The sequence below is a fragment of the Glycine soja genome, chromosome 8 (assembly GCF_004193775.1).
Source record: "Glycine soja cultivar W05 chromosome 8, ASM419377v2, whole genome shotgun sequence".
In the NCBI taxonomy this organism is placed as follows: Eukaryota; Viridiplantae; Streptophyta; class Magnoliopsida; order Fabales; family Fabaceae; genus Glycine; species Glycine soja.
The window spans coordinates 12,969,438-12,982,394 of record NC_041009.1 but is presented as its reverse complement, the minus strand read 5'-3'; the positions used below and the strand labels follow the sequence as shown (position 1 = coordinate 12,982,394).

General features: G+C 33.7%; 1 protein-coding gene across 2 annotated transcripts; it reads left to right on the top strand.

The window, feature by feature from the left end:
* Positions 1–71: 71 nt before the first annotated feature.
* LOC114422062 (succinate-semialdehyde dehydrogenase, mitochondrial-like) lies at positions 72–12,638 on the top strand. 2 transcript variants are annotated; one of them, XM_028388251.1, is made up of 20 exons: positions 73–276; positions 910–1,023; positions 1,238–1,337; positions 2,715–2,763; positions 3,299–3,386; positions 3,490–3,600; positions 5,075–5,137; positions 5,253–5,363; positions 5,939–6,004; positions 6,089–6,166; positions 6,255–6,332; positions 7,450–7,516; positions 8,159–8,244; positions 8,506–8,538; positions 8,640–8,672; positions 9,178–9,278; positions 10,994–11,079; positions 11,236–11,342; positions 11,427–11,504; positions 12,188–12,638. In XM_028388251.1, exons 1-20 carry the CDS (start codon positions 151–153, stop codon positions 12,224–12,226), a joined length of 1,614 nt encoding a protein of 537 aa, XP_028244052.1. In that variant the 5' UTR covers positions 73–150; the 3' UTR covers positions 12,227–12,638. The 2 variants fall into 2 exon arrangements, 1 of the variants encoding a protein (XP_028244052.1); XR_003668612.1 differs by lacking the exons at positions 11,427–11,504; positions 12,188–12,638 and adding an exon at positions 10,488–10,606 and having other exon boundaries at positions 72–276; positions 11,236–11,256.
* Positions 12,639–12,957: the final 319 nt, after the last annotated feature.

Here is a 12,957-nt window from a genome sequence, read left to right as displayed (position 1 = left end):
CTTATAAATAGAATCAAATAGTTTCATATGATTAAGGTACATTACAACACTCAATTAAAACATTACTAATTACTAAATATTATTTTAGCCGATTCACTTCATCAAGCACAAGTAAACAAAACCACTGGAATTTTTCGACCACCATTGCAAATGGCCGCACTGAACCTTTGCCGCATGGCACTTCGATCCTCGAAACTTCTCTATCGCCCTTATAATCTTCTCTCCGTTCAGTTGCAGATGCAGATGCAACCCTCTTCTCCTCCCCTCACTCGAAAGGCATGCCCCTTTCTGTCTTTTCACTTTTTCACCGTTTTCATTTTCTGACATACCCATTTCCCCACTGCGTCTAAATGTTTGAAATTGAGTGCAAAGTTTCGATCTTTTAGCCGATTCCCCACGACCCATTTGAGCTTTTTGGGTGTTTGGTGAAACTGTACATGTTTTTCACCCATTTGTTTAAGAGTTTAAGTTTGATGTAACACGAATTTTGCACTGTCGTTAGAAATCACCTCCTTCACATGAGTTTAAAGTAATCATTATAAAATTCAATAATTTCAACTATATCGTCCTTGTAAATTGCTCTTCACATGAATTTTAAAGTAATTATTGGAAAAGTCAACAATTTTTACTTATATGACAATCCATGATTGAGTGATACTATAGACAACCTTTGATTCTTTGTATAAACTGTGGACGACTTGAATGCGATTTCTTATTAGTATTGTTAATGGTTTGATGTAAAAGTTGACATTTGAATGACCAGTTTGATGTAGTTATCATTAGAGGACCAAACTAACGATACCTAAGCCTTTCAGGGGCTGCAAAATGGATGTTTATTATTATTAGAGAAATGCGAGATTTGGGATATTCTTGTTACTTGTGCATGAGTTGGGTTTGTTTGAATGGCAGATGAGCACGGATGCGCAGAGTATTGCTTCCCAGCTTAATAGTTCTGGATTGTTGAGGACTCAGGGCCTTATTGCAGGGAAATGGAGTGATGCTTATGATGGTAAAACCATAAAGGTATACTTGCTGTTCTTTTTTCTCTTTTTCTTCTTCCAATGTTTTTATTTTAGCAAAGTACAATAGAAGAGGGGCAGCATGCACTTGCTGCTTCATGGTCTATTGATGCTGCTGATGATCATAGTCTAAAGATGCAGCCTGTTTTATCACTCGATGTTTCTTTGTTTTAACAGTGCTGTTGTGTAAGTATCTTATATGTTAAATGCCGTGGCAGGTTTATAATCCAGCAACTGGTGAATCTGTTGTAGATGTTGCATGCATGGGTGGAAGAGAGACAAACGATGCAATTTCTGCAGCCTATGATGCATATGGATGTAAGAAGCTTCCGAGTTTGATACTGTATCCTATATTTCAGAATGGAAGCAGAAGTATTGGAGAGGATTAAGATATATTACCATAAATGACTGAATATATATGTCTTGGTGTAAGATACTTAGGGGGTGTTTGGAAGAGGCTATGAAGAGCTTATTTGAGCTCTTTATGGAACCTAGGGGGTGTATGAAACTTCCCAGTTTAATGCTATGTCTTATATTTTAGAGTAGAAGTAGAAGTAGCGGAGAGGATTAAGATATATTTCCATAAATGACTGAATATAAGCCTTTGCCTAAGATACTTAGGGGGTGTTTGGAAGAGCCTATAAAGAGCTTATGACTCTTATAAGCTCTTTTTAGTTTATTTCAATAAGCTTCTTGGTGAAGTTTATCAAAATAAGCTCTTTTCAACTTATTCCAATAAGTTTTATGGTCAAATTTATAACATAAACTCTCATGTCATAAGAGCTTAATGAATATTAGAAAGCGAGGAATGGGCTTAACTCAACCCTACAAAAGTGACTTATAAGGTGAGGATTGCTATCTACTTATATAGTTTATCTCAGCACTATCTTTAGTCGATGTGGAACTTCAACATGTTCCCTTTTGCCCATGGTTACCCACCATGTGGGACTTTTAACACACCCCCTCTGTCTAGGGGTGACCACAATTTCGGTGGTTTTTTTCAACAATGGATAAGCACCTAATTAAGCTGATCACCCAAACACTCCCTTTAGTGTATAATTATTAAATAAGTTGGGTTCTGAAGTTTCTTTTATAACGTCTAGGATAAATTTGCATAAGATGTGATGGTTATGTTGAATAACAATAACAACTAACAAGTTTGGTGTAAGAAATGAATTATCTCAGGTGACTGGTCATTTTTTTTTTGTTTTGTTTGCTAATGGGATTGCAGACCTGTCAAGAGTAACATCTATTTCTTTAAAATAAAATATTAACTTCTGTTAAACCAAATTGGAGTAGCTTCCAATTGAAACTGGGTGTAGATGTTAAATAATTAAATGCACTAAGCATTAAAAGAATTGCTACTTTATAGAGAGTATGGACAGACGACAGAGTTTTAGGTAATATTTGATGAAATGAAATATTAACCCCTCTATATTTTTATGATTATGTTTTAGGATGACTTGCATAAAGTGAGGGATTAATATATTTCAATGTTCAGTCTGTGGTGGTTATTAATGTAGTTGATTTGTTCTATCGTATTAATCACACCCTTTCACTCACAATTTCCCATTGCTGATGGATTAAAGTTCACGATTCCTTTTTGGTGCGAAAAATGAGTTAACTAAAAAATTCTGTTATTTGTATTGTTAGACTATTCACAATATTATAATGACTAAAATTTCCTGTGTGTAGCTTGGAGCAAAACCACTGCTGCTGAACGAAGCAAATTACTGAGGAAATGGTATAGTTGTTCTCTGGTGATTGACCCACCTTTTTTGAAACACTTGACTTTTTTTTTTCTAACTTGCATTTGTTTTTAAGTTTTGGGACCGTTATGTTGACGTTAATGTAATTCAATTTATTTAGCCACAAATACTGCTTTATCTAGCATTGTTATTTATTAGGACCACTTTGTGTCAATTCAATTCAGAGTTTTTGTACTATATCACTAAACAGTAAATGGTTTTTGTTCATTTGATATGCAAACCTGTCATCTCCTTGTAATTGCAACTGTTGCTAGTGCTATGTGGAACTCCTATTACATTCATGTGTTGACAACATTAGACCCTTGCAACTGCAAATTTTAGATGGAAAGGAAGATAATTAAATGCATTAGACAGGTTTAATATAATTGGATCTTTTAATTTATGAGGAAATTTATGATGCTGAAAACAAAGGTAGATCAGAAATTTATAGTTATATCATGGAAGTTGCTTGAATTGTAATTTTCTCCTGATAATAGTTACATCCTATTAATTTTCTCTTCAATTTTCAAGGTATGATTTGCTAATGGTACATAAAGAAGAACTTGCACAGCTTATAACCTTGGAGCAGGGGAAACCTCTTAAAGAGTCTGTGGGTGAGGTACACAATGGGTGAAGAGTTATTGTTTCTTTTCTTTCTTATGTATGTTCCCCAGTTGAGTTTCGTTATTGGTGCAGTATATATGTAAATGACTATTTTGCAGATAGTCTATGGGGCTGGCTTTATTGAGTTTGCAGCTGAGGAGGCAAAACGTATATATGGGGATATAGTTCCTGCACCTTTTTCTGATCGGCGATTATTTGTTCTAAAGCAGGTAAACTTGGTATCTTAAATTTTTATTTCAGCAGTTTTCTGGGATAACTTTATACCTAAAGTGAAGCAATTTTATGATGGGATGTCTGTACCTGATGTAATGTGCTAAATGAAGTGGAGTATGGTATTTTTGACATTAAAAATTATATCAAAGAATTAGGTTTGCGTTTAACATATCAAATAATTTTTTAAACTATAACTCTTTCTCATCTGACAACTTAAAGTATATTGCAACGGGTGTACATGACCTGCATTTCTGCAAGGTGATGTGAATGTTTGTGATGTTAATTACTCTAATCATGCCTCGCAAGTATGGTGGTTGTTGATGTTTAATAACATTGGAAAATCAAACTCAAACTACTATAAGGGAAAGTAGTGAATCAGAGGAGGCAAAAATAAAAGAATTGTTTGTTTGATTGGCATGCTATCTTGAATCATATTCTTTAATTTATATTCTTTTGGTGGTCTAAGGATGTTAGTTTTTGATGATTTGAATTGGTTACAACAATGGTCAATATAGCTTTTCATGGAAGGTCAACACATTTTATATGGCATTGAAGTTTGGGATTGCTTTGTTTGTTGCTAACTTGCTATTATTTACAATGATTTCGCATTTGCTTTCTTTATTACTGCAATTAGTCTAAATTATTAGTTTCTACTTTTGATTTGCCTTTTAAATGCTCTACAGCAACTTGGAATATTTCATTTTTCTAGCTTCAGGGGCTTTGGCAGAACTAAGAAGGGTGAGGCTTATAGGATTATGGGATTCTGCTATTTATGCCACTCTATGGTGTATTTGGCTGATGTGAAATGCCTATATCTTTAAGTATTCTTCTTTGCTTAAATCTGACATGGGACATAATCATTTTGATGGCCTCTATTTGGTATTTGGGTCATGGTCTCTTTATGGGAGTGTCTCCTTAACTGATACATAATGGGATTGAGAGCTTTATAGTTTATTGAATTGCTATCTTTATTTGTTTCCCGGTTTATTTAATTGCTTAGCTCTCTTTCATCCCTCTATTTTCCGGAAAAGAAAAAAAAAACAGCTTGGTTAAATAGGAAATGGCACTCATCTGCAATTGAATTTTATTGATGTGAAATATGGCTACTAAATAAAGCCAAAATATGGCAATGTCCAAGTACTGCAGAATTTTTTATCTGAGGTCATATTAAAAGAAATGAGATTAGTTTCTGATGAATTGAGCTAGATATTTATATCTTGAGTAATTGAAAACTATATTCTTGTGAATGTTGAGGAGGCACTTTCCTCAGCAAATGAAAAGTAAATTTCTGTCTTGATATCCAATGATTTAGTCTGTGTGAATGCTGCTAGAAATGATGGTTTCAATTGCCTTCAATATTGGAAGTTCTAGAATATGATTTTACTGATTTTAATATTCAATTTCTTCTTCATAAATCATAATCCTAATATTTATCTACATGGCTCGTATTTACCTCTTTGGGATTTGCAGCCTGTAGGGGTTGTAGGTGCAATTACACCTTGGAACTTTCCCCTTGCTATGATTACTCGAAAGGTATCTTTAGTTTTGAATCTTCACTGTCCTAAATTTACCCATTTTCACTTTAAGTGTTTTTAGGAGTCAGGGAATAACAATCATTTTAAGAATTATTTGTTTTCTAATATATCAGGTTGGTCCAGCCCTTGCATGTGGCTGTACAGTGGTCATAAAGCCCTCTGAACTTACACCTCTCACTGCTTTAGCTGCAGTGGAACTCTCCATTCAAGCTGGAATACCACCGGTAGTTTCTTGAACATACTTTTATCACTGCAATGAAAGTTCATTGCATATTTGGCTTACAGTTTCCATCATTTTCGGTTGTGATGTTTTGTAATTTAATAATTAAATTTATTAAATATTGTCATTGTAGTATGGCAATTGTACATCAACAGCTTGGTTGTGATGTTTATAGAAAGTTCATTCTGATATTTTGGTATGTAATCTACTACGTGTTTATGTCAAAAACTATGTTTGAACATATGCAGTTATTTTGGTTTCTTTGAATGTGTCTTTTAGAAACTTTAATGCTTTACTATAATATTTTGGAACTGTACAATGTACATATTATACATGTGAAGAGAAATACATATTGTCTTAATCATCATTAGTTTATTCCACAATATTGTGTAAATCTTACACCCACTATGAACCCAAAGTCTGTAGTTTACCCATCTCTTATGTTGCTACATGTTTGCTGACCTTTTCTCTGCTTTTTCTTCTTTCATTCTTTTCCCATAAATGAAGCTTCCTTTTCTTTTTTTCCCCCTTCCGGCCTTTCTTTTATGATTTTAATGGTTGTGATGTTTAATGACATAGGGTGTCGTGAACGTGGTAATGGGAAATGCTCCTGATATTGGGGACGCTTTACTTGCAAGTCCACAGGTTCTGTTACCATGTTATTTTACGAAGCAATTACCTTGTGAATGTAATTGAGCGCCTGAAAAAGAAATTATCAACCTTATTTAGGTAAGGAAGATCACATTCACAGGCTCGACAGCAGTTGGGAAGAAATTGATGGCTGGTTCAGCTGAAACAGTTAAAAAAGTATGCTTAGATATTGTCATGAATTTCTTCAAATACAAGATTAGAAGGATTTTTTTTACCATTATATATATGCCTTTTGAACTTCCAGGTATCTCTTGAACTCGGTGGCAATGCACCTTGCATAGTTTTTGATGATGCTGACCTGGATGTTGCAGTAAAAGGAACTGTAAGTTAGAAAGGACGAGAATGCATGGTGGCTTTAATGATGTTTTTGTTTAAGATATTGCTTTATATGGATTTGCTGTGTCTGATTTGTTTGCAACTTAATGTATGCAGTGCCTAAGACCTTTTGATGATGCCTCTTAACAGTAATGGATAATTCTTGTATTCTCCCTGTGGCCTCAAAAATGAATATTAGAAATGCAAGTAATTAGTGCTGTATTGTCATTTCTTTGTGTGGTGGGTGAGCCCCAGATAGTTTGTTAGATTGAGAAAAAAATATGGGGTTTCTTCAGCTATGAGGAACTTAAATTGCACAGGGAAAATGCAACTTGGCAGTTGCCTGTGTACTTAGGTAAAAAATCGAGCTCTGAAATCAAAATAACTACTCCATATTTCATGGAGAAACAGAAACCTTGATTGCATGTGTCACCAAATTACGTATATGATTATTGGTCTTAGCTTGATGACTGGGGCTTGCTGGGCTAAGCAGTTGCAATTTTAGCAGTGGATTACTTGTTCCATGCATGCTAGTATTCTTTTAGATGTTACATATCACCTTCACTTAGATTTTTCTTTCTGACTGTTATTTACCGAAGTTTAGGTATATGGATATTTTTTGCTTCAGGTCTTATCTAGCTTGCTGAGGTGGACTGGTGAAGTTATTTTATTAAACTATCTTTCAGTAGCCTATTGTGATTTTTTCTCCTTGATAAGTAATCTTAATTGATGATAATTTAATATTTATTAATTATATGTTTGAGATTTTAATATGTGCTCTCCCTCTCTTTCTCTCTCACTCACACACACACACACACACCAAACGCACAGAACTCCATCAACTTGGGGCGGAAGCAACTTCCAGTTTAATTTCAGCAATTTTGGAGATTATGGTTTCTGTGCATGAATTCTTTTGTCAATTAGAATCAATGGGTCGATTTGTGGTTGGGCAATTCGAGCATGGGGTGGTATGATAACAACTAACAAAGCTGCATAAAATGATAGAAGCTTCCAATTTTTGGGTTAATTGCTAAAATGGAAAGTTAAGGGACGTGCTGTGATTCTCCCTTCCCCTCTGTTTTGATCATATCATTAATCATAATATTTTATTAATTTGATTGCAGCTTGCAGCAAAGTTCCGTAACAGTGGACAAACATGTGTTTGTGCAAATAGAATTATTGTGCAAGAAGGTTAGATGGAAATGATAGTAAAATATCAATTTTACAATTACATTGCATTTATCTGATTTGCCATCTCTTAAAAACTTTTCATTTGAATATAACATGTTTATGCCCTTCAAAAAAAAATATAACATGTTTATGGTTCTGAATTTATGAATACTTTTAGGAGAATTTGATACTTTGTTGTTTTCTAATAGCTCCTTCTCCTAAATGGTATGAGTTTCTGGAATGTGTCACACTCACACACTAGCTGTTTCATGTAAAGTGCTCTTGTATCAGTATTACTGATATAATCAAGATGACATTGTGAATCTTTGCAGGATGCTTACATAGCCTTTTGTAACCTTGTCATTAGGCTTATTGGTTGTGACTACTGCTGTGAGCAGTTTCTTATTTAGTTTTGATCTCATTATATTATATGGAATTTGTAGTGTTTTGAAAAATAAAAAATTTCAGAATTGAAAACAGAACACAAGATAACGAATAAAGGGCATTACAATGACATTCTTATGAGATTTTTCTCTGAAGTGTTTGTGTCCTATTGATTGTTTGGCTGTTTGAAGTTCACACCAATGTGAAAATGTGCATTTAGATACATTATTTGTTTAATATTCATTGTTTTTTTTTACTTAACCAAGTTTCTTTGTGAAGGTATATATGAGAAGTTTGCAAATGCTTTACGTGATGCTGTTCAGAATATGAAAGTTGGGGATGGTTTTAGTGAAGGTGTGTCACAGGTAGTTATTGGTCTTTTTTATTTAAAATAATTTATATTAGTTTCTGTTGAACCAACTGCCTGTGGATATTGCCTATCTTGCATCTCTGTTTTTCCAAGGTAATATTCATTCATATGGACTTCAGGTACTTTTTGATAAATATTTCCTTTCCAATATTCCCGTTATAATATGTTTTTGAGTGTCATTACTCTTTAGAGTCCTCTCCTAAATTGATAGAAAATGAGTCATGGTGTAACTCATTTCATATCCATCTCTAAACAGGGTCCTCTAATAAATGAAGCTGCTGTAAAAAAGGTTTGTGTTTCTCTTAGTATTTCATTTTCTTTTTGCATTGTTGCAGGATATCTTCCAACTAATAGGAACTTCTTGGTTTGCCTTGTGGTTTTTCCTTACAGGTTGAGTCCTTAATTCATGATGCTACATCGAAGGTTTGTTGTCAATCTTTATTATGACATCCTATTCAATCTCTTGCATTCTAAATAAAGGATCTAAAGAAGTCAAATAAACAAAATTTTGATTATGCAAACTATTTTGCCATCTATGATCCCTTTTGGGATTTGCTAATGTTTATTAATAGTGCAATTTTCTGATGTATTTTTTCTACTGCGTTGCATGCTTGAGCAACAGCAAGCCTTATTTCACAGGATGGGGTTGGCTACATCGATCAAACTATTATGTTAACTTGATCAAAAACCAAATTTTCTGAAATTTCTTTTATATCAAGGTCTTTTATAATGGTTTCTTGACCCTTTCTTCATTCTTCTATTGCTGTGATATATATATACTTGAACAGAGTAACGTATATTTGAAACGTTTTTTTTTTCAAATGTACATTTTCCTTTATTTTTCTGTTTGCAAATATAGCAAGATGGATAAGTAGGTCTAGTAACAAATGGTAATAGTTCTGACTATTCAAATCCTTTTTATCTGAAGGGAGCAAAAGTAATTCTTGGGGGTAAAAGACATAGCCTTGGACTTACTTTTTATGAACCCACAGTCATCAGTGATGTCAACAGTGATATGCACATATCAAGGTAAACCTTTTACGACGTTTTCTTGTTTTCTGATTTGCGTCTCTCATTAGACTTTTAAGTTTTGACCAGTAACTTTGACATGATATTTTAATTAATTTCTATACTAACTGATATTAACAACTATACAGTCTATACTTCACAGCTTGGTTATGTTATAGTATCTTGCGTTTTAAGTTGGAAATTGATGCTGGACATTAAATTTGGTGCCCATTCACTATATTAGTGAATTTAAACTTCAAAATAAGATTAACATGATTGTTATTGAAAATTCAAAGGTTGTTTTTGAATATACCCAACTGCCCATATTGTTAGAAATCTAAGTGTATATATATATATATATATATACACATATATATATATATATAGAGAGAGAGAGAGAGAGAGAAAGTGTGTGTTCTAATATTCTGGAATGAGAGAATACTTATTACATTGATTAACAAAAGTGAACAGTATTTATATGAGGGTAGGATGCTTGCATTGGAAACTCAGTTGTTTGATACAGCTGTCAACAAGCTTAACAGAATTCAAACAGAATCCTAATAAGCTCTAAAGCACTTAACTAACTACTCTAACATTAATGTTCTGTGCTGTGTTTCTCTTTTTAAATAGTACTAAATGGAAAAAAGTTGCTAATAAGAGGTGATACCCATGCGAATTATCAGAATAGACGTATTGGAATGGTGGTAGTCAGGTCCATATTATAATGGTGATGCTTAAAATTGGAGAAAAGGTTTTGTAAGATAATCAGAGATACAGAGAGTAAGAGAGACTATGTAAAGATTTCCCCCAGCTAGATGCTTGTGAAATATTGACAGCATATTCTGTCACTGTCATGCTTGCATTCCTTAATCAAACTCCAGCCAGTTACCTAGAATCTCTTCCCAATTAATCACCCTTGATTATGGGGTAAAAACTTCCTTAATTGTTTCCTAATTCTTGGCAGATTAATTATGGTTTCTCTGTCACTACAGATTAATATATGAACTGTCTTTTCTGCTGTGCTTTTAAGATAATAAACTGGAGGGAAATTGGATTATGGATATGCTTTTATATACACTAGCAAAAAGATAGGCACTAATGTGCTTCTCTATTCACATTTTTTATTTTTTGGAATTTAATTTATTGTATATGTAATTAATACAGTTTTTTTTTTATCAATATAACTGATGTGAGAGTTGAGAATTGAAACAAAATGGGCATAATTTGCAGTAACAGCTAAAGAGTAAACAAGTTTTGAAAAAGTGGAGACCAAACATCAGAGAGAGGATGTCAGGAGTTTGAATGGGAGAGTGGGGAGTTACAAATGAAGCAGCTGAAGGATAAATTTGGTAATAAAATGTGTAAACCAAAAAGGGCGTATTGCCTTTATAATTTTTATAGATTATAGATGAGGCTAATATCTACAAAATACAAACTGCGATTGAGTTTGGTAGAAACACAACTGTGCAGAACTGTTGAATCTTTTCACTGCACTGTCATTATATCTTCTGTAAAGCTAGTCTTCACCTCTCTTTGGTGATATGAGGATTCAAACCAATGTAGTTTATATAGTTTACAGTGCCTTGTTGCATGCTTCCTATATTCTATATGTGCAGAAATTTTGATATGGTTTATTTCACTTTGCCTTGATATCATCAAATGGAATTTTGTTGTTAACTTTCGCTTGCTGGACTTTTTTTTTTGTTAATTCACCTAAATGATTTGGCTTAAACCAGAGAGGAAGCATTTGGACCTGTTGCACCCCTTTTGAGATTCAAAACTGAAGAGGAAGCTATCAGAATTGCTAATGACACTAACGCAGGTAGTTCGTTTGGTTCTTCTTTATACAGCCTTGAAGAATGGTTTTTGCCCTCCCTCCCCCTCCTATACAGCCTAGGTTAATAGTTTTGTCATATTTGGTCACTCTTGGTTTAATGTTGTGAAACTTTGGAACATGGAACTGCCTGTACATATGAAGGTTTGGGTTCATATGTATTTACAAACAGTATCCAACGATCATGGCGTGTTGCTGAGGCTCTTGAATATGGACTAGTGGGTGTTAATGAAGGAGTAATTTCAACTGAGGTGCATCTCATTCCTTATTAAATGATATCAAGTGACAATGGAATTTTTGTTGATGGGTTTATCTACGTGCATGTGTTGATGTAGGTGGCTCCATTTGGTGGTTTTAAACAGTCTGGCCTTGGAAGAGAAGGCTCCAAATATGGGATGGATGAATATTTAGAGGTAAGGACAAATCTAAAGTATTCATTTCTGTAATTTTCCTGTTACTTAATAAAAGACTGCTTCATAGTCCATAAGCATAGCCATTGATTATACTTGTGCAACTTTTGTCCTTTGAAGTTTGTAAAACTGAGTTTGGTTATGGTTTGAAGAATCTAGAAAAGAGGGCATATTTGTGTAGAATTATGTGTGGTGGGTAGTTAGGGGATTGTGTTGAATTGTTAATAACACTTTTAGATGTTTTGGGTCAATGGGTATGGGCTGATACCTGGCATACAAAATAATGTTATTCTTCACTGGGTCTAAGATGTTTACCAAATAAAGTTTTCACAGTAAGATGATTCAGCTATTTCGTATGTAGTATTGGTGGAGGATCAGAAAGATTCCTTACCTTGCTTTGTTCAAATGTGAGGAAAAGAGGACAATTTTGTTTTCTAGCAGAAAGATACAAGGACATATATCACATATTATAAGTTGAATGCTATTAATTATCTTTGAAAAATGTCTAAGAATGAAGGTTCATATGCTAAAATTTAAAATTTTTGCTAAAAATACTGTTTAGGTTTCAGTGTCAGTATTGTGCAACATTGATATACTTTACATGCACGGTCAATTTGTCATTTCATTTTGATAAACTTTACATTAATGTGTGACATTGCTGAAGTTTGTCCCTATTACTTTTCCAGATCAAGTATGTGTGCTTCGGAAACATGAACAAAGAATGAAGTACGAGACAGTGCCAAGCAAAATAGGGAGGAGTCACCTTGCGTTTCTTAGTTGAAGAATATGCATATAGCTGCACACGTGTTGTATACAAATAAGTGCTGGCTTGCAAAGGGCCTCCTCATTTTTCTGTTTGGTTCTTTTTGCTTTCCTTTTTCATTCTCTTTATTTTTCACAGATTTTTAGAATATTAAAAAATGCACTGTGAAAGGTACGAGGTTAGTAAAAAAAAGAAAGAAAAGCAATTAGCCTTTGACCCCTTTGGTGTAACGTTGTTTCATTGTGTTTTTCCAAATCAATGAACTCAAAAATCCAAATTGGATCGGTTTGAATAAAGGTGTTAGATTGTGTCAAATTTTGAGTTTCATGGTCAAATGTAACTCAAAATAATGGTGTCAAATTTTTGAGCCCTTACATCTTTATTAATAAACTAATGTGCATAATGGTGTCTATGTGAATTCAAATCTTTTGAAGGCATCGGGGTTAGGCTTACGCCATCTTATGTTTGAGGATAAACTACTTGTACAATCTACGTTTTGAGTGAAAAAAAAAATCTTTAAAATTTAAAACAACTATCACAATTAATTGCTTGCAAGCAAGTGTTGCTTAAATGTAAATAAAAATAAAAAAGCCTCTAGAACTAAAACGTGAGAGTATCTCTAAAAATAAGTAAGCCAAGATAGGTTGCTCCAGGAAGTGATTGATTGCTTGGAAGTATGTTTTTCCCTACTTG